Source organism: Genypterus blacodes, unplaced genomic scaffold, assembly GCF_046128005.1.
Source record: "Genypterus blacodes isolate CSIRO-AG114 ecotype Tasmania unplaced genomic scaffold, CSIRO-AGI_Gbla_v1 ptg000156l_1, whole genome shotgun sequence".
NCBI classification, from domain to species: domain Eukaryota; kingdom Metazoa; phylum Chordata; class Actinopteri; order Ophidiiformes; family Ophidiidae; genus Genypterus; species Genypterus blacodes.
The window spans coordinates 5,868,187-5,888,107 of record NW_027466957.1 but is presented as its reverse complement, the minus strand read 5'-3'; the positions used below and the strand labels follow the sequence as shown (position 1 = coordinate 5,888,107).

General features: G+C 41.6%; 3 protein-coding genes across 4 annotated transcripts; all 3 read right to left on the bottom strand.

The window, feature by feature from the left end:
• Positions 1–701: 701 nt before the first annotated feature.
• Positions 702–3,725, bottom strand: LOC143013052 (F-box only protein 6-like). 2 transcript variants are annotated; one of them, XM_076166496.1, is made up of 6 exons: positions 3,336–3,725; positions 2,461–2,725; positions 2,230–2,344; positions 2,029–2,124; positions 1,739–1,874; positions 702–1,651 (listed from the first exon to the last, which is right to left on the bottom strand). In XM_076166496.1, exons 1-6 carry the CDS (start codon positions 3,483–3,485, stop codon positions 1,505–1,507), a joined length of 909 nt encoding a protein of 302 aa, XP_076022611.1. In that variant the 5' UTR covers positions 3,486–3,725; the 3' UTR covers positions 702–1,504. The 2 variants fall into 2 exon arrangements, with proteins under 2 accessions (XP_076022611.1, XP_076022612.1); XM_076166497.1 differs by having other exon boundaries at positions 2,461–2,722.
• Positions 3,726–4,533: 808 nt separating this feature from the next.
• Positions 4,534–11,410, bottom strand: LOC143012910 (uncharacterized). The gene is made up of 13 exons (XM_076166249.1): positions 11,024–11,410; positions 10,254–10,518; positions 10,023–10,137; positions 9,815–9,910; positions 9,476–9,611; positions 9,236–9,381; positions 8,929–9,028; positions 7,147–7,359; positions 6,367–6,631; positions 6,136–6,250; positions 5,925–6,020; positions 5,636–5,771; positions 4,534–5,543 (listed from the first exon to the last, which is right to left on the bottom strand). The coding sequence occupies exons 1-13, from the start codon at positions 11,162–11,164 to the stop codon at positions 5,397–5,399; spliced, it is 1,971 nt and encodes a 656-aa protein (XP_076022364.1). The 5' UTR covers positions 11,165–11,410; the 3' UTR covers positions 4,534–5,396.
• Positions 11,411–12,735: 1,325 nt separating this feature from the next.
• On the bottom strand, positions 12,736–19,921 carry dnajc11a (DnaJ (Hsp40) homolog, subfamily C, member 11a). Its single transcript, XM_076167163.1, has 16 exons — positions 19,822–19,921; positions 18,957–19,086; positions 18,781–18,854; positions 17,452–17,553; positions 17,208–17,336; positions 16,950–17,072; positions 16,738–16,811; positions 16,464–16,653; positions 16,267–16,352; positions 15,986–16,102; positions 15,536–15,691; positions 15,352–15,421; positions 15,044–15,101; positions 13,955–14,097; positions 13,539–13,668; positions 12,736–13,194 (listed from the first exon to the last, which is right to left on the bottom strand). Exons 1-16 carry the CDS (start codon positions 19,891–19,893, stop codon positions 13,169–13,171), a joined length of 1,680 nt encoding a protein of 559 aa, XP_076023278.1. The 5' UTR covers positions 19,894–19,921; the 3' UTR covers positions 12,736–13,168.

The window sequence follows — 19,921 nt, the reverse complement described above, 5'->3', positions numbered from 1 at the left end:
TCCCATCACTCAAGACTTCGCATTCTGTAGATTATCAGGTGACTTCACCACCATTGGTTGTCTAATGACACCTGTCCTGAGTCAAACCTCTTGGATGGATCCATTGTGTGATCAAGAAGTGGATCAGACCTACAAATGGTGCAAATGATACATCATAATTGGGTCATTTTGTCAACACAGACTCAGTGGAAATGATCAAAGACAGAACTGTTCTTTTACTACGCCCATGCCTTGCCGGTGGATTTAAATTGGAGCTCTAATTACAGTGAGAAGTACTCATAACTTCAACTAACTAGATGATTAAAACATGAAGTGCATTGAGATACCAACAAGAAAAATAATTCACTGAAAATTCTTTTGCAATTGAGAAAATGTTATCTGACATGAAAATTGTACTGCATCTCACTTGTGAGATGACATCACAATAAACCATTGTTATCAATAAACAAACTGATGTGTCAATTATGTGTTGGTGTGTGTTGACTCACTTGATGGTCACATACATTGTTTATTACATTGTACAATATCTTGAACAGATACACAACTGATTACACAACAGCATAACTTGTACCCCTACAAAAAGGATTTACGCTAACGGCTGCTTGAACAGTAATAATGAAATATTTTGGTACCGCAGCGTCTACGTTTTGCATCAGCTTTTTTCTTTACCTCCGACAACTTCATCAACAGCATCACAACTGAAAAGCAGTAGCAGTCACGCCATGATGTGCCTTCAAGTCTCATCACTGCACGACTGACACACACACACACACACACACACACACACACACACACACTATCTTAGTATTTACATTAACTTGCTGAAGTGTGCTGAGAGTAAGTGGTCAGCTAACAAAGACTCCTTAAATATTCAAATATTCAGTCAGAAAAATGGTAGATATTAACCAATTAGGCTGATTTGTTTTGTGAAATGGAAAGCATGAGTATTCTTTGGAAAGGCATATGACAAACTGAATTATGTTTCCACATCTCATAACTGCACATAGGTCTGAAGTGGATATCCTTACTGCAAAGATATTGGTGCTCAGGAGTGTGTGTGTGTTTGTGTTGAATGCCTAACAGGTGAGGCCATGTGTGCAAAAATGCTAGGAGGGAAATTGCGTGCATACTTCAATCTCATGCCGTCATCTGGCATTTGAAATGGTCTACAGTGGCTCTGAAGTATATGGCCACACCATCGGACACACCCTTGCATCAGTCAACCCAGGCGAGCAGAGCGCACCCTGAGAGAAAAGCGACAACCTGGCAGTGTGACGGGTTAATGGCATCCTGCGGCTGAGGAAGGCACAGGATTTGCTCTCACTGTGACACTGGGGAACGAGCAACCCCAAAAAACTGAAAACTTCAATTGAAATGTCATTTAAATTAAAAGGAAATTGCAAACATATTCAATTCAGACGTAAATGACCAGAGATAATGTAAGGCTCGAGATGTACACTTTCATGTACAGGCAGAAAGAAACAACTACACGAATCCCAAAAAGCTATGTGTCCCCATATGGACATATCTCAACTTGGCTGTCAGTCACCCGGATTCCATACCATCCTGCCCAGAACAGTGTGTCCTTGCCTCCATGGATAAAATGGATGTATCGCACTCCTGGTCCATAATTACGGAATACATGGGTCATCTAAGAAAGTAAAAAATAAAATTAAAATCAAGTCTAGTTTCTCAACTCCATCATACTCATTAAACAGACTTCATGCTGTGACAATACCTGATGCCATTTCTTATCAATCCACTCTTGAAAAGAAACAGTGGCTGGGGCAAATGCCTTGATGCACTTCTTTCTCTGATCCAGCAACTCCACACGGATATGATATTCAGAGCCAAAACTCGATAGTGGTGCATACCTAGGATAACACAGACACAAGCATAATTAACACACTTGAATGTTTGGTAAATGTACAAACATGATTGATGATTAAATCAGGTTGAGTTTACCATCAAGTCAGGCATTACTAATCAGACCGGCTGCATGGAGTGATTTGTGCATATTCTTCTTACCAATCAGATATTTTGATGTCTGGCTGGAACTGATCCAAAAATGAACGGGTATAACCCTCCTTCACCAAATCAATCAGCTGCGACTTTGTGCACATACTATAGGCAAGAAAGAAATATTCATATATATCAGGCACTTATTCACATGTTTATTATGAATGTACAATGTAAGCGTCATGTGTTGTTCAGCTCCTGAATACTCACTGGTAAGAGGTTGCGAAGATATTCTTGACTGCCTCGTTTGGATGTGGCAGTTTAATACCCTCTACTTTCCATTTATCACCACCATTCTCCACAATTTTCCATTCCCTCAAACCTCCTACAAGAACAAGGACACAAGTTGTGAGTTATGAATCATTCTTTGTATCTACATGAGGAGAATAATGGCCTTCATACCACCACATGTTCAACTCAAGACCATCTGAAGCCTCTTACCTTCTGCTCTGGGGTTCTTCAACAGATTCCGTCTCTTCTTGCAGAGGAAGTAAAACAATCTCCAGTCTTCAGGTGTTTTGGAACTATCTCGGAGGTGATAGCCTTCTCTTCTACATCTCTCTCTCCACAGGGCTGCACTGTCAACCATTTCCTTCCATTCACGGCACACTAACCGGCCACGATTCACTACTTGTTCGGGAGGAAGATTCAGGAAGATCTCCTCCACAACCTCCCGAGGAAGGAGAGGGATTTCACCGGCGAACTGCTTTAGAAACACACAAACACATACACAAACACACACACACACACACACACACAGAGACACACATACGATAAGGCTCAGTTGACCCTCAGAGTATCCGCCACTGTATATTGTGTAAAGTAGTAGTAGTAGTACATTTCAGCAATGTTCCCAAAATTCCTCTCAAAACTCAATTAATTTTTCAAAGCATAAAGTCAACACGTGGAAAGGATCTTATGAAAACTCCAAATTCATGAATACTGAAAACAGCTTCATTTCCTTTAAGCTATCATGTTTCTACCAAGTATGTGGACGTGCGCGTGGACCAAGAAAGTGGACTGGCAGCTGGTGAGTTGCCAGTTTGCCTCCAGGGCACTGCCGAGGTGCCCGTGAGCAAGGCACCAAACCCCCCCACAAAAATGTAAATGACACAACCCATGAACAATGTTTCTGCTTAGTTTGGAGTTGCCGACCCTCCCATAACATTTTGCCCCTCTTCACCCTCACCTAACCCGGCCATCATCCCTAAACTGCTCCTCCTGTTACTGACAATTTAACATCATTATTCCCACTACTATGACTTGCCAATACAAATAAAGCGCGCGCGCAAACACAAAAACACACACACACACACCATGGATGCCTGCATGAGAGGGCAGGGTGTTGTCGCTTCCCCTCCGTTCTTCCCTGGCTCCGCGTCTCTCGTCGCTTCTCTCTCCGGGCTTGAACTTAAAGTTGTGTTTGAGGCAGAGCTGTGTCTTGCGCCCATGGTTCTCTTCCTCATGGCACTGACACAGACGCTGACTTTACCGTTATTTACTGCCGTAACTCCACCCGATAGACACGGTTTGAATGTGTAAGTCTAACTTTCCTATTAGACATAGGTGCCGGAATTTTCCATTTTCCTACAACTTTATTCTTTCGATTTGACTTATCATGCGCACTTCCTTGAAATGACACTGGAACAGATTCACGCCTGTTGTGAATCGTCACACACACGGGCGGGCTTAATCCGCTTCCTACTTAAAGGAATAGTTGACACCGCCCAATCGGTCGCCTTCTGAATTTATGTACAAGCGATTTTTGTTGGGATAAAACGTGATTATACGGAAGGGCCCGTTTAAAGAAACACACGAAACGAATTATGTTTCGATCACAAATTATCGGGGTTTAGAAAAGAATAAATTGAAAGAAGGGGGCCTTCACTCTTCCAGGTCATGTAGCTAAAATCATAAATCAAAGCAAAAATATATATCCAAACTCCATAGTCCACCTGAGAACGTACTGTGGACTAAACAAAGGATAATACAACGTAATCAGTCACATTTGGATCAATGGTACAAAAGGATCCCATCACTCAAGACTTCGCATTCTGTAGATTATCAGGTGACTTCACCACCATTGGTTGTCTAATGACACCTGTCCTGAGTCAAACCTCTTGGATGGATCCATTGTGTGATCAAGAAGTGGATCAGACCTCCAAATGGTGCAAATGATACATCATAATTGGGTCATTTTGTCAACACAGACTCAGTGGAAATGATCAAAGACAGAACTGTTCTTTTACTACGCCCATGCCTTGCCGGTGGATTTAAATTGGAGCTCTAATTACAGTGAGAAGTACTCATAACTTCAACTAACTAGATGATTAAAACATGAAGTGCATTGAGATACCAACAAGAAAAATAATTCACTGAAAATTCTTTTGCAATTGAGAAAATGTTATCTGACATGAAAATTGTACTGCATCTCACTTGTGAGATGACATCACAATAAACCAGTGTTATCAATAAACTAACTGATGTGTTGTGTGTTGGTGTGTGTTGACTCACTTGATGGTCACATACATTGTTTATTACATTGTACAATATCTTGAACAGATACACAACTGATTACACAACAGCATAACTTGTACCCCTACAAAAAGGATTTACGCTAAGTGCTGCTTGAACAGTAATAATGAAATATTTTGGTACCGCAGCGTCTACATTTTCCATCAGCTTTTGTCTTTACTCCCGACAACTTCATCAACAGCTTCACAACTGAAAAGCAGTAGCAGTCACGCCATGATGTGCCTTCAAGTCTCATCACTGCACGACTGACACACACACACCACACACCACACACCACACACCACACACCACACACACACAGTATCTTAGCATTTACATTAACTTGCTGAAGTATGCTGAGAGTAAGTGGTCAGCTAACAAAGACTCCTTAAATATTCAAATATTCAGTCAGAAAAATGTTAGATATTAACCAATTAGGCTGATTTGTTTTGTGAAATGGAAAGCATGAGTATTCTTTGGAAAGGCATATGACAAACTGAATTATGTTTCCACATCTCATAACTGCACATAGGTCTGAAGTGGATATCCTTACTGCAAAGATATTGGTGCTCAGGAGTGTGTGTGTGTTTGTGTTGAATGCCTAACAGGTGAGGCCATGTGTGCAAAAATGCTAGGAGGGAAATTGCGTGCATACTTCAATCTCATGCCGTCATCTGGCATTTGAAATGGTCTACAGTGGCTCCGAAGTGTATGGCCACACCATCGGACACACCCTTGCATCAGTCAACCCAGGCGAGCCGAGCGCACCCTGAGAGAAAAGCGACAACCTGGCAGTGTGACGGGACAACGGCCTCCTGCGGCAGAGGAAGGCAGAAAGAAACAACTACACGAATCCCAAAAAGCTATGTGTCCCCATATGGACATATCTCAACTTGGCTGTCAGTCACCCGGATTCCATACCATCCTGCCCAGAACAGTGTGTCCTTGCCTCCATGGACAAAATGGACGTATCGCACTCCTGGTCCATAATTCTGGAATACATGGGTCATCTAAAAATAAAGAAAGAAATAATGAAAGAAAATCAAGTCTAGTTTCTCTACTCCATCTTATTCATTAAACAGACTTCATGCTGTGACAATACTTGATGCCATTGCTGATCATTCCACTGTTCAAAGGAAACAGTTTCTGGGGCAAATGCCTTGATGCACTTCTTTCTCTGATCCAGCAACTCCACACGGATATGATATTCAGAGCCACAATCCCATCGTGGTGCATACCTAGGATAACACAGACACAAGCAATATAACACACCAGAATGTTTGGTAAATGTACAAACATGATTGATGACTAAATCAGGCTGAGTTTACCATCAAGTCAGGCATTACTAATCAGACCGGCTGCATGGAGTGATTTGTGCATATTCTTCTTACCAATCAGATATTTGAATGTCTGGCTGGAACTGATCCAAAAATGAACGGGTGTAACCCTCCTTCACCAAATCAATCAGCTGCGACTTTGTGCACATACTATAGGTAAGAAAGAAATATATACGTGTATATTCAGGCACTTATTCACATGTATATTATGAATATACAACGTAAGCGTCATGCGTTTGCTGCCTCTCAGCTCCTGAATACTCACTGGTAGGAGGTTATGAAGATATTCTTGACTGCCTCGTTTGGATGTGGCAGTTCAATATCCTCCACTTTCCATTTATCACCACCATTCTCCACAATTTTCCATTCCCTCAAACCCCCTAGTAGAACAAGGACACGAGTTGTGAGATATAAATCATTCTTTGTATCTACATGAGGAGAATAATGGCCTTCATACCACCACATGTTCAACTCAAGTCCCTCTGAAGCCTCTTACCTTCTGCTCTGGGGTTCTTCAACAGATTCCTTCTCTTCTTGCAGAGGAAGTAAAACAATCTCCAGTCTTCAGGTGTTTTGGAACTATCTCGGAGGTGATAGCCTTCTCTTCTACATCTCTCTCTCCACAGGGCTTCACTGTCAACCATTTCCTTCCATTCACGGCACACTAACCGGCCACGATTCACTACTTGTTCGGGAGGAAGATTCAGGAAGATCTCCTCCACAACCTCCGGAGGAAGGAGAGGGATTTCACCGGTGAACTGCTTTAGAAAAACACACACACACACACACATAAGATAAGGCTCAGCTGACCCTCAGAGTATCCCTCCCTGTAGTAGTAGTACATTTCCCCACTACAATCATTTGTTAAAGCACATACAATATAAACAAAAATGTAAATGTCATGAAAAGCCCCATATGCACATGCCGGACCCATGAACAATGTTTCTGCTTAGTTTAGAGTTGCCGACCCTCCCTTAACATCTTGCCCTTCTTCACCCTCACCTAACCCGGCCATCATTCCTAAACTGCTCCTGTCACTGACAACTGTGACATCACCACTCCCACTACTAGGACTTGCCAGTACAAATAAAGCATAATGTAAAATTGTAAATAACATTGAAAGCACCATGTGCACATGCCGGACCCCTAAACAATGTTTCTGCTAAGTTTGGAGGCGATCGGAGGAACGTTGCAACTCCGGACGAACACATACACAAAGACTCACAGACGCACACTCCCATTATCGTAGTAAGACACAGCCGGCTGCCATGTATACCTGCATGGGAGGGCAGGGTGTTGTCACTTCCCATCTGTTCTTCCTTGACTCCGCGTCTCTCGTCGATTCTCTCTCCGGGCTTGAACTCAAACTTGTGTCTGAAGCCGAGGTGTGTCTTGCGCCCATGGTTCTCTTCCTCATGGCACTGACACAGACGCTGACTTTACCGATATTTACTGCCGTAACTCCACCCGACAGACACGGTTTGAAAGTCTAAGTCTAACTTTCGAAGAAGACAAAGGTCCCATTATTCCGCTATTTATAAAACGCCATACGACGCCATTTCCTTCAATGTTATTCTTTCGTGTATACTAATCATGCGCACTTCCTTGAAATGACGCTGGAACCGATGAACGCTTGTTTTAGATCCTCACACACACCGGGCGAGCTAACTCCGCTTACCTCTTAAAGGAAAAGTTGACGCCGCCCACTCGGTCGCCCACTGAAATCATACACAAGCGATTTTTTTTTTAGTTGGGATGGCAACTTGATTTAAACGTGATTATACGGAATGGCCCATTTAAAGAAACACACACAACGAATTATGTTTCCATCACAAATTGTCGGGGATAAATGAAAGGAGGGGGCCTTCACTCTTCCAGGTCATGTAGCTAAAATGATAAATCAAAACAATATATATCCAAACTCCATAGTCCACCTGAGAACGTACTGTGGACTAAACAAAGGATAAGACAACGTAATCAGTCCCATTTGGATCAATGTTACAAAAGGATCCCATCACTCAAGACTTTGCATTCTGTAGATTATCAGGTGACTTCACCACCATTGGTTGTCTAATGACACCTGTCCTGAGTCAAACCTCTTGGATGGATCCATTGTGTGATCAAGAAGTGGATCAGACCTACAAATGGTGCAAATGATACATCATAATTGGGTCATTTTGTCAACACAGACCCAGTGGAAATGATCAAAGACAGAACTGTTCTTTTACTACGCCCATGCCTTGCCGGTGGATTTAAATTGGAGCTCTAATTACAGTGAGAAGTACTCATAACTTCAACTAACTGGATGATTAAAACATGAAGTGCATTGAGATACCGACAAGAAAAATAATTCACTGAAAATTCCTTTGCATTATAGAAAATGTTATCTTTGACTTTAAAAACAATACATCTATTTGACATGAAAATTGTACTGCATCTCACTTGTGATATGACATCACAATAAACCAGTATTATCAATACACTAACTCTGATGTGTCAATTATGTGTTGTTGACTAGCTTGATGGTCACATACATTGTTTATTACATTGTACAATATCTTGAACAGATACACAACTGATTACATAACAGCATAACTTGTAGCCCAACAAAAAGGATTTACGCTAAGTGCTGCTTGAACAGTAATAATGAAATATTTTTGTACCGCAGCGTCTACATTTTCCATCAGCTTTTGTCTTCACTCCCGACAACTTCATCAACAGCATCACAACTGATAAGCAGTAGCGGTCACGCCATGATGTGCATTCAAATCTCATCACTGCATGACTGACACACACACACACACACACACACACACACACACACACACACAAACTGAATTATGTTTCCACACCTCATAACTGCACATAGGTCTGAAGTGGATATCCTTACTGCAAAGATATTGGTGCTCAGGAGTGTGTGTGTGTTTGTGTTGAATGCCTAACAGGTGAGGCCATGTGTGCAAAAATGCTAGGAGGGAAATTGCGTGCATACTTCAGTCTCATGCCGTCATCTGGCATTTGAAATGGTCTACAGTGGCTCCGAAGTGTATGGCCACACCATCGGACACACCCTTGCATCAGTCAACCTAGGCGAGCCGAGCGCACCCTGAGAGAAAAGCGACAACCTGGCAGTGTGACGGGTTAATGGCATCCTGCGGCTGAGGAAGGCACAGGATTTGCTCTCACTGTGACACTGGGGAACGAGCAACCCCAACACTGAAAACTTCAATTGAAATGTCATTCAAATTAAAAGAAAATTGCAAAAATATTCATTTCAGACGTAAATGACCAGAGATAATGTTAGACTTGAGATGTACACTTTAATGTACAGGCAGAAAGAAACAACTACACGAATCCCAAAAAGCTATGTGTCCCCATATGGACATATCTCAACTTGGCTGTCAGTCACCCGGATTCCATACCATCCTGCCCAGAACTGTGTGTCCTTGCCTCCATGGACAAAATGGACGTACCGCACTCCTCGTCCATAATTCCGGAATACATGGGTCATCTAAAAAAAAGACAGAAAGAAAAAAGAAAAAAAATCAAGTCTAGTTTCTCAACTCCATCATACTCATTAAACAGACTTCATGCTGTGACAATACCTGATGCCATTGCTGATCATTCCACTGTTCAAAGGAAACAGTTTCTGGGGCAAATGCCTTGATGCACTTCTTTCTCTGATCCAGCAACTCCACACGGATATGATATTCAGAGCCACAATCCCGTCGTGGTGCATACCTAGGATAACACAGACACAAGCAATATAACACACCAGAATGTTTGGTAAATGTACAAACATGATTGATGATTAAATCAGGCTGAGTAAGGCCAATTAAATGATCCAGAAACACGTCTTGCATTTGCCTGATTCAGTTTACCATCAAGTCAGGCATTACTAATCAGACCGGCTGCATGGAGTGATTTGTGCATATTCTTCTTACCAATCAGATATTTTGATGTCTGGCTGGAACTGATCCAAAAATGAACGGGTATAACCCTCCTTCACCAAATCAATCAGCTGCGACTTTGTGCACATACTATAGGCAAGAAAGAAATATTCATATATATTAGGCACTTATTCACATGTATATTATGAATATACAACGTAAGCGTCATGCGTTTGCTGCCTCTTAGCTCCTGAATACTCACTGGTAGGAGGTCATGAAGATATTCTTGACTGCCTCGTTTGGATGTGGCAGTTTAATATCCTCCACTTTCCATTTATCACCACCATTCTCCACAATTTTCCATCCCCTCAAACCCCCTAGTAGAACAAGGACACAAGTTGTGAGATATAAATCATTCTTTGTATCTACATGAGGAGAATAATGGCCTTCATACCACCACATGTTCAACTCAAGTCCCTCTGAAGCCTCTTACCTTCTGCTCTGGGGTTCTTCAACAGATTCCTTCTCTTCTTGCAGAGGAAGTAAAACAATCTCCAGTCTTCAGGTGTTTTGGAACTATCTCGGAGGTGATAGCCTTCTCTTCTACATCTCTCTCTCCACAGGGCTTCACTGTCAACCATTTCCTTCCATTCACGGCACACTAACCGGCCATGATTCACTACTTGTTCGGGAGAAAGATTCAGGAAGATCTCCTCCACAACCTCCCGAGGAAGGAGAGGGATTTCACCGGTGAACTGCTTTAGAAAAACACACAAACACACACATAAGATAAGGCTCAGCTGACCCTCAGAGTATCCCTCCCTGTAGTAGTAGTACATTTCCCCACTACAATCATTTTTTAAAGCACATACAATATAAACAAAAATGTAAATGTCATGAAAAGCCCCATATGCACATGCTGGACCCATGAACAATGTTTCTGCTTAGTTTAGAGTTGCCGACCCTCCCTTAACATCTTGCCCTTCTTCACCCTCACCTAACCCGGCCATCATCCCTAAGCTGCTCCTGTCACTGACAACTGTGACATCACCACTCCCACTACTAGGACTTGCCAGTACAAACAAAGCATAAAGTAAAACCGTAAATAACATTGAAAGCACCATATGCACATGCCGGACCCCTAAACAATGTTTCTGCTAAGTTTGGAGGCGATCGGAGGAACGTTGCAACTCCGGACGAACACATACACAAAAACACACACTCCCATTATCGTAGTAAGACACAGCCGGCTGCCATGTATACCTGCATGGGAGGGCAGGGTGTCGTCGCTTCCCATCTTTTCTTCCCTGGCTCCGCGTCTCTCGTCGATTCTCTCTCCGGGCTTGAACTCAAACTTGTGTCTGAAGCAGAGCTGTGTCTTGCGCCCATGGTTCTCTTCCTCATGGCACTGACACAGACGCTGACTTTACCGATATTTACTGCCGTAACTCCACCCGACAGACACGGTTTGAATGTCTAAGTCTAACTTTCCAATAAGACATAGGTCCCGTTACTCTGCTATTCATAAAACGCCATACGACGCCATTTCCTTCAATGTTATTCTTTCGTGTATACTAATCGTACGCACTTCCTTGAAATGACGCTGGAAACGATGAACGCTTGTTTTAGATCCCCACACACACCGGGCGGACTAACTCAGGTTACTTCTTAAAAGAATTAGTTGACACCGCCCACTCGGTCGCCCACTGAAGTCATACACAAGCGATTTTTTTCCTAAAGTTGGGATGGCAACTTGATTTAAATGTGATTATACGGAATGGCCCATTTAAAGAAACACACACAACGAATTATGTTTCCATCACAACTTGTCGGGGATAAATGAAAGGAGGGGGCCTTCACTCTTCCAGGTCATGTAGCTAAAATGATAAATCAAAACAATATATATCCAAACTCCATAGTCCACCTGAAACGTACTGTGGACTAAACAAAGGATAAGACAACGTAATCAGTCACATTTGGATCAATGTTACAAAAGGATCCCATCACTCAAGACTTTGCATTCTGTAGATTATCAGGTGACTTCACGATTATTGGTTGTCTAATGACACCTGTCCTGAGGCAAACCTCTTGGATGGATCCATTATGTGATCAGGATGTGGATCAAACCTACAAATGGTGCAAGTGATACATCATAATTTGGTCATTTTGTCTGTCCTCTTTTCTTGAAGAAAAACAAACGTTTGTCTTTCATTCACTCCCTTCTATTCATTGCACACAGTTCGGCAAACACCCAACGGGAAGCAAGATCCATGAGCTCAGTCGGCACCAACAAAGGAAGAGCAAGGAGAAGATGGTAAAGAATGAATCCTTCATGTTATGGACCACATAGACTTTGTCTCTAAGTTTATCTGGACAGGAATATGCAAACACCTCTATCTTTAATGTTATATGGTCTGTGCATTTTCAAGCCGCTGAGCTATGTCTGAAGCTGCACTGTTCAGTGTTTGTTTGTTCTCAGTGGATCTTTGATTTTCTCCCCCAGTGTATCCACTTCCGTTATCTCCACCACAGCGTTGTCATTTAATTGTCATTGATATTCAATGCAAAACATTTCTAAATAACAGACACAACAGCAGGTATGTGTCTTCTGAGCAGGGCCTCCGAAAAGTGACTGAAATCCACTGAATACACATCAAGTCATATACTTACCAATACAATCAGTACTGAAGATTAACCCATCACCCAAAAAGATAAACTGAAATTTGTTCAATCCTTAATAAAATGGCTAAGCAACATGAGAGAGATAGTAAATGCCTTTAACAGCATTTAACCCCATGTAGCAACCATATCCATTACTGGGGCATGCCCATCCACTGTGGAAAGTGGACATAGTCCTGGACAGGGAATCAACAATGTCCACACAATCATCACACATCTAAGCGGGAGGTTATCACACTGAAGAAGTCTTTCAGTTCAATGGCGGAATGTCTTAACTTAAGTGTAGAACCTTCACAGAGAGCAACTGATTTTAATAATATGGCAAATATACAGAGGTGCATTCATGTCTTCAATCACATAGGCACTGCAGTTTGTGTACGATAGAGTACATACAGCTAGATCATACATTATAAGCCATACCAAAAATACATGGGTACAGTAAAGGGTAAAAGACCCGAGGGGGGAGGGCAATAGTAGCCATTGATTTTGGTGTCACTTTAGAATTTCAAGCAGGTCACAATCATGTCCATAGACGTTGGCTCATAATCAAAGTCTGTGATACTTATACTCCACTCTGCATAATTAAATGGACAATAGAAAGACATAAGTAAATGCATGTCTGGGTCACGATGAGTTAAATCGATGTCATATCTAAAACAGGTTTATCCATCTTCTGTCAAATGCCTGACAGGTGGGTTCCACGAGTGTCTTCAGAGCAGAGTAGAGTTTCTATGTGTCTGCGTCAATCCTGTGAGCTGTACAGTGGAAGCAGGAAGAAAGAAGTCAACAACTAACACTGCTGACAGGCACATAAGACTGGCAGATAAAGTAGCTTAGTGGGTTTGAGCTGAAAATACAAAAACAAGTTATGCTAGATCAAATACATCCACAGTTTCTCAGTGTTAGCTCTACCCTTCTGTAGGAAAGATTTGGAACAAGTGTAGGTGCAATATTTCAAATTCAGCAAAGTATACAATGTAGTGGAGCATGAGCCTACACTGAAGTAGTCAAACATTACAGTAACGGGGCCACAAATATGACACAATCCTCCACACACAGCCATGAGGTATTGTGTTGTATACTAGTCTATGGGACTTACATTGCTTTGGTATCCTGAGTGCTTCTGAATCTCCTGACAGCACTTGATGCATGACTCCCCTGAACTGATACAGCACCTTCAGGCTCTTCTCCTCCCCCACACAGGGGTCATAGAATCCAGGAAGTCCTGCCTGGAAAGACAACGTCGGCATTACTTACTGGCATCACACAGTCATCATACAACAAGGCGAGGAGATGGATTTGTGTACACATCCACAACAATACAATTACCAATTCAAGCAAGACATGTTTCAAGAGCCAAGAAAGAAAGAATTAATGTAACCACTCGTATGAATCACTATCATTACGCAAAACGATGCATGAGAAAATACTATTAGTTCATCCATTAAAGCTAGATATGCATGGTGAAATCTAATAATACGTTTTGGAAGTCTTGTCCTAGATAAGTGTTCATACCTTTGTGGCCTCAGTGAGGATGAGTTTTGAGTCTTTTACCAAGCACTGCAGTGGTACGGTGACATCAATGACCTTTGCCCTCTCATGTTTCCGGCTGTTGTCAGTCACAAACTTGCCATACCAGGCGTTGAGGATGATCAAACCTAATTTTGGAAGTAGCCAAGGATTAAGTGAATCATTATCTGTCTTTAAATGTGTGAGAGATCAAAGTATTGACCTCTACACAGAAAAATGGGATACTCTGGTTATTGATGAGCAAACAACACATTTTTTACTTATTTTACATGCCAGCACTCCCAGCCACAGTTTTGAGCTGAACCAGTTGTTATGTTTGAGAATCTGCTCAAATAATTGTCATTGTTGCTTTGAAACCAATACCATATCACCAGTGTAGTCAATTGAATACAGGAGTAGCTGTGTGTCACATAGACATTAAACGTACTCACAGTGATTTAACAGGGACTTTACAAGCCTGAAGTCTAGTCTAGGGCATCTCTGGTGATACCCAAATCAGCCAGAGCAATTTGTATTAAGATAGGTGTCATGAGCAAATTATCACTTGCCTAACCACCCAAGGTGAAAATTACACTGTCTGCTGAGAGCTTTTTGTTAGTATACTTCTCAAAGGCAAACTAAAAAGCCCCAATTATCACCAGTCTAAATGGAGGCAGTGGGGTCATTATAAATCCAGTGACATTCTAACTGTAATCTAAAAGGTTTGCATATCACAACACAAATCAGCATGTCAACAAAGTGTGAGGCTCACAGATTACAGTCTTCCAAGACTTGTATCCACCCATGGCGTGGAGTTTGGATAATTTATAGGTAATGTATTAAATGTTAATGAACAACATGGCTGTGAAGTTCCTGTTATGGAGGACTGGTTTTGTTTCGGATTTTGAAAAATAATACTTTATGAGTAATACATTTTGAGGTGAGTGTCACTAAATCTGGCATACCTTTCACAACTCTTCTCCAGAACTGAATGAAACAGATTCAGATTCTAGCAGAATGAAATAAGTTCATATTCTGCTTAAAAACATCATTCCTAGGATACGCTCACTCTTAAATACTTTATATTATTCTTACCCATTCTAGACTCCTCTGCTTCAATTATTCTGCGTACAGACTCCTGCATGAGCAATATCTTTACAGATGAGAGAGGCACAGGGGGAGAAGGAGAGAGAGAGAGAAATTACAAATAAAATTACATTCTATTCAGTGAAGTAAAAGATTGCATTAAAACTAACAATCCTGGCTAAACCCATCTCAGACCCTTTGCTGGTATAACTTCATAACTGCTGTGTGTGATTGCGTAATATGTCTTGACAGTCACACATCATACCTTGGTCTCTTAGCTCATAATGTAGCGACACGTAGGCTCGTAAAGTACTCACAGCGGATTCGGCCTCCTGTTTCTTCTTGGCTATGTTAGAGGCAGAACTCTCCCGGTGCTTCTCCAAGTCACTGTTGAGGTAAAAGACACAGGGAGACTTATGGCGGGTTCTTCGAATAATTTTTAAGCTGTCTTTCATCAAATGACCAACTCAAACAATGGTTATGTACAAAGGTGTTCCTTACTCTTCCTTCTGGGCAAGCAAGTAGGGCCGGATAACAAGCCGATGCATGGCGAGGTAGAAAACCAGTGGTCCAACTGTGGCATAAAATACTGCACTAGGCAGGAGTTGGTCGGTAAGGTGAATCGGGAAGAAATACGTCTGGCTGGCTCTGTTTAGTCTGCAGACACAGTGGAAGGTGTTTGTTCATAATCACAGGTAAAACATACATTTCACAACACACATGTGGTTTTTAGAGCTCAGGGTGTATCCAATATTGGAGTTTCCCAGCCTGCACTGGGGCTAATCCAGCATGTGCATCCTTTGAGTCATAGGGTCTTAACAATTCATTTCTTCTTTGCATTTCATTGGTTGGTACATCATGGAACCTATGGGTGCCATGGCAACAGTTCTGTGAGTAAAACCCTGTGGAACAGACACTAAAGGGTAAAGTGAAGCAGTAAGCTGCACTTACTTGATCTTGAGGGAGACACCTTGGGGCACTCCGATACTGACTGTGGCCCCCAGAACACTGTGTCGACTGATCTTCCTCTCAGCACCGTACTCTACCACCGTGCCAAAGAAACCTGATCTGCAACATTAGGACACTGTCATTACTTATCCACTGGCTGACTAAATATATGCATTCACATGGACAGAGGTTCTGGAAACAGATCAAGCAAAATCAAAATAAATTAAACAGTAATAAGGAATCTAGAAAAGCTGTTGGGGGTCAAATTAGCTGTGAAAACATACTTTACTGAGCCCTTAATCTTTGTCTGGTCGTCATCCTGGAACTTGTATTGGTAGCTCAACATCACAAACGTGTGCGGAATGCCAAGCTGCAGAGAAAGAAAATAAATGATCATTTCTGGCAGAACCATTAACAGCAACTGTTCATTTAATGGAGTCTTGGCTAATATTCAAATAAAATACAACTGCTGACTGCCAACCTGCATTGCAAAGGCAAAATGGCTGGTCTTGGTGTCCCTGACTATGCTGGTGTTCATAGAGGACTGGATCCCCCAGCGCCATTGCAAGTAGCCCATAGTGTTTTTGTCGAGGTGACGAGCGAGCACGGTGGTCATCCCAGGACGCACCCCTCGAGATGAAAACCGGAGACCACACTGGGCCGTCACAACGCTAAGGAACAAAACAATCATGTTGGGACAGAATTGTACATGTTGCAGAGTGAAAAGTGTTTTACTTTCACATATTTTCACTTACAAGCGAGGCGTCAAGTTTCTGAATATCTTCATTCCAATGTGAGGGCCATTAGTGTCACCAGCCTCAAACTCTACCTGTGTACACACGGGCGGATCAAACAGTAACTACAGGTTCTGAATTCAGATCACTGTTTTGAGACAAAGGCTGAGAAGGAGACGTTACAGTAACCTATTCATACACAGCATAGACTATCTAATAGAATAAATACCGACCTCTCCCCAGCCTTTAGGTGAGGTCACTCTTCTCAAGGCCAAGTTAATGGTGCCACCTCCATTTCCATTGTGGGTTGACAAGGAGCCAGACAGAACGGCCGTGTCTTTTGTAGTAAGAGGGGCCTGTAGCGGGTAACATAGAACAATGATCATAGGATTTTCTGACATAAATTGAGAACACTTGATAAGTCTGTGGTTTAACGCCAATTCACTCAAACATGACTTTAATATGATGTTGCCTTTGATGGATGCCGTTACCTCTATGGATTGTGATATGTTCATCTTGTTGATTTCCACATGTGGTACACCCCCTCCAGCCCCATCCTCGTAGTCCTCCTCATATCGGTCAAAGAGGTCTGTGGCATCAATACCCACGCTAATTGTTCCCTGATAAAGGATAAATTCCCAAAATGAATACAGGTGTGTAATATGTATGACGTGCCCCAATTACTTTACACATCAATTTGATGAAATGTACGAGGCTAACTCCATCTTAACACACCTGTGGGTTGGTCCTTTGGTGGAGCCTTCTCTCCTCTCGCTCTCTCTGAAGACGCTCATACTCTTCTCGAATCTCTGTGGGAGTCCTTTTTCTTTCCACCACCTACAATGAGAAAATACAGTCATCATTTTAGCCTCTCGCATATTCTGTGCAAATATTTAGTGACAAGAATAAATGTAAACAGGTTTAAAGGGGCGACGCTAGGACAGAAAACGTCTGACATAGCGTATACACAGGTTCAAGACCGCAAACCTGCTTATATATGAAGTGACAAAACTTAATTTAAAGTATATTGCTCCAAAGTGCTTAACAAGCAACTTACAAGATGATGCCAAAAATAATGAATACAAACAACAAAACATAATTCTTATTCAAAATAAATGCCAATGAAAACAAGTGTGATTGATAAGGTTGATTAAATATGTAATCTATCATAAAACCAATTAATATATCAACACAACATAAAACAACTTATCCAAAAACACATAAAGTGAAAATAAGACAATTTGTATGCAGTTCTTTTGATGTTGTGATGCGCACAGCACAGACAGGAGAGTCAAAGTACCACGGGTCGAACTAAACTGAATTTCATTAGCACCAGTAAGCATTTTTCAAATTATAAATAAATAAAAAATGCATCCTTTTATCCTACTTGCATTATTCACCGACCACCACCACGGCCAGAATTCGTGAGTTAAAATAAATGTGAAGAGAAAGCTGAAGTTTCAAATTTCTGCATAAATGAGTATTACTAATATTTTTTGATTGGTGGAGTCACTAAGAAGCTGCTAGAACCCACATGTAGACTTAGACCAACTTAATTGTCATTCAAGCTATACATATAGTGTATATCCAAACAAAATTACTTTGCAATTGGCCCACCTGATAGTTATTTACAGCAGAAAAAAAACAATGCATAATGTAGATCTAAGTATATACTGTTCTAAAGTATATATATATACAAATGTCTGTACAACATGATATTAAGAGTAGGGGTATGCTATGCTGCCTATAGATTGCACAGAATAAATGAAATCACTGCACTTATAATAAATAGAATATAAATAGAATGTGTCCAGAAGAGTCTAAGTAAGTCACTTAAGAAAGGGGAATGATGTAGGTAAGCTTTGTTTTCATTATTTTTATAAACGAATACAGGACAATAGATTTATTTGAGTCGTTTTACTTTTGGTTACAATTGCAGTTGTGTAACAATACACATATGATATTACCATTGCATTAAGTTTGTTGTTTTAAGCACTAAGCAGAGCCTTTATGGTGTCATGCATCCATGCAAACATCAGCTGAGCATCAACATGTGGGACTCACCTCCCATCCGTCCACATCCAGCCCTCGCTTGCCATAGATATCATAGATGGCTCGTGCCTGAGGGTCACTTAGCACTGTAAACACAAGATCAACCATCAATACTACTCAACAGCACAGAACAACAACATGGATGCAGCACAGAACAAAAACAACAACTGGAAATGAATGGTTTCTACCTTCATAAGCTTCGTGTACGAGGTTAAAGAGCTGCTCGGCTTGGGTCTTCAGCTCTGGGTCCCGGTGCTTGTCTGGGTGATACAGCATGCACAACCGCCTGTATGCTGCCTTCAGTTCATCCTGTGTTGCCTAAAAAAACACAATGAAGACATGCATTATTGAAGTATATCAACATCACAGTAGCAAAGGTACAGAAGAAGAAATACAAAATAAAAACACACAATAAACTATATACACACACAACAGTATACACAATATACACATGTACACAAATGCACATGTTTGTATGTATGAAGCAAGAAAGAAAACAAGACTCTTATATTGTTATCATTATTATTATATATATATATACATACTGCACAACGCGACACTAGATGCTAGAACTGAGCTCACTTAGTCGCAAATTCATTTTTAAACATCATTAAAGTTACGGTAAGACCGGCGTGTTGTTGTAGTAAATGTAATCCTCACTTTTCCTACATGGTAGCATTAGCTGCTTAGCATAGTCCTGCAGGTTACACTGGGTGTCAGTTCGCTAACATTACCGCGCGCTCCGCCAGTTTCACCAATTAAACCATTCTTTCGTCACTTTTAGCAGTCCTGACGTAATGCCCTGCACTTTATCAGGTAATACACTACAAGCCTACAGGCGAACATAGAAAAGCACCGTTGTGATTGTCTACAGCTGTCACAGCTGAGACAGAGAGAACAAGAATCAATGTCGAGGGTCACAAGCTAGCCACCTAGCCAGCGTTTCCCCTTATTATACGCCTGCCGGTCACATAGCGAATGTGCGATGGTTAAAGTATGACTTCAATATGTACGTGCACAGGCAATGGATGCATCCGTTGTTGAGTACTGTACCTCTCGTCTAACATTTAGCAGGGAATAAAAGTCATCGTTGTCAATCTCATCATCATCCAAGGCGGACGCCATGTTTACAACCGGTCATGCCTTCCTCGTG

Coding starts and splice junctions, on each gene's coding strand:
- LOC143013052 (XM_076166496.1), bottom strand. CDS start 3,485: ATGAGGAAGAGAACCATGGGCGCAAGACACAGCTCTGCCTCAAACACA. Junction 2,125..2,229: donor ATCTTCGCAACCTCTTACCA/GTGAGTATTCAG, acceptor TCTTGCCTATAG/TATGTGCACAAAGTCGCAGC. Junction 1,652..1,738: donor TTGATAAGAAATGGCATCAG/GTATTGTCACAG, acceptor TTACTTTCTTAG/ATGACCCATGTATTCCGTAA.
- LOC143012910 (XM_076166249.1), bottom strand. CDS start 11,164: ATGAGGAAGAGAACCATGGGCGCAAGACACAGCTCTGCTTCAGACACA. Junction 9,382..9,475: donor ATGATCAGCAATGGCATCAG/GTATTGTCACAG, acceptor TCTTTTTTTTAG/ATGACCCATGTATTCCGGAA. Junction 9,029..9,235: donor TGTCCATATGGGGACACATA/GCTTTTTGGGAT, acceptor TGCCTTCCTCAG/CCGCAGGATGCCATTAACCC.
- dnajc11a (XM_076167163.1), bottom strand. CDS start 19,893: ATGGCGTCCGCCTTGGATGATGATGAGATTGACAACGATGACTTTTAT. Junction 17,337..17,451: donor ACCAAAGGACCAACCCACAG/GTGTGTTAAGAT, acceptor ATCCTTTATCAG/GGAACAATTAGCGTGGGTAT. Junction 17,073..17,207: donor ACATATCACAATCCATAGAG/GTAACGGCATCC, acceptor TACCCGCTACAG/GCCCCTCTTACTACAAAAGA.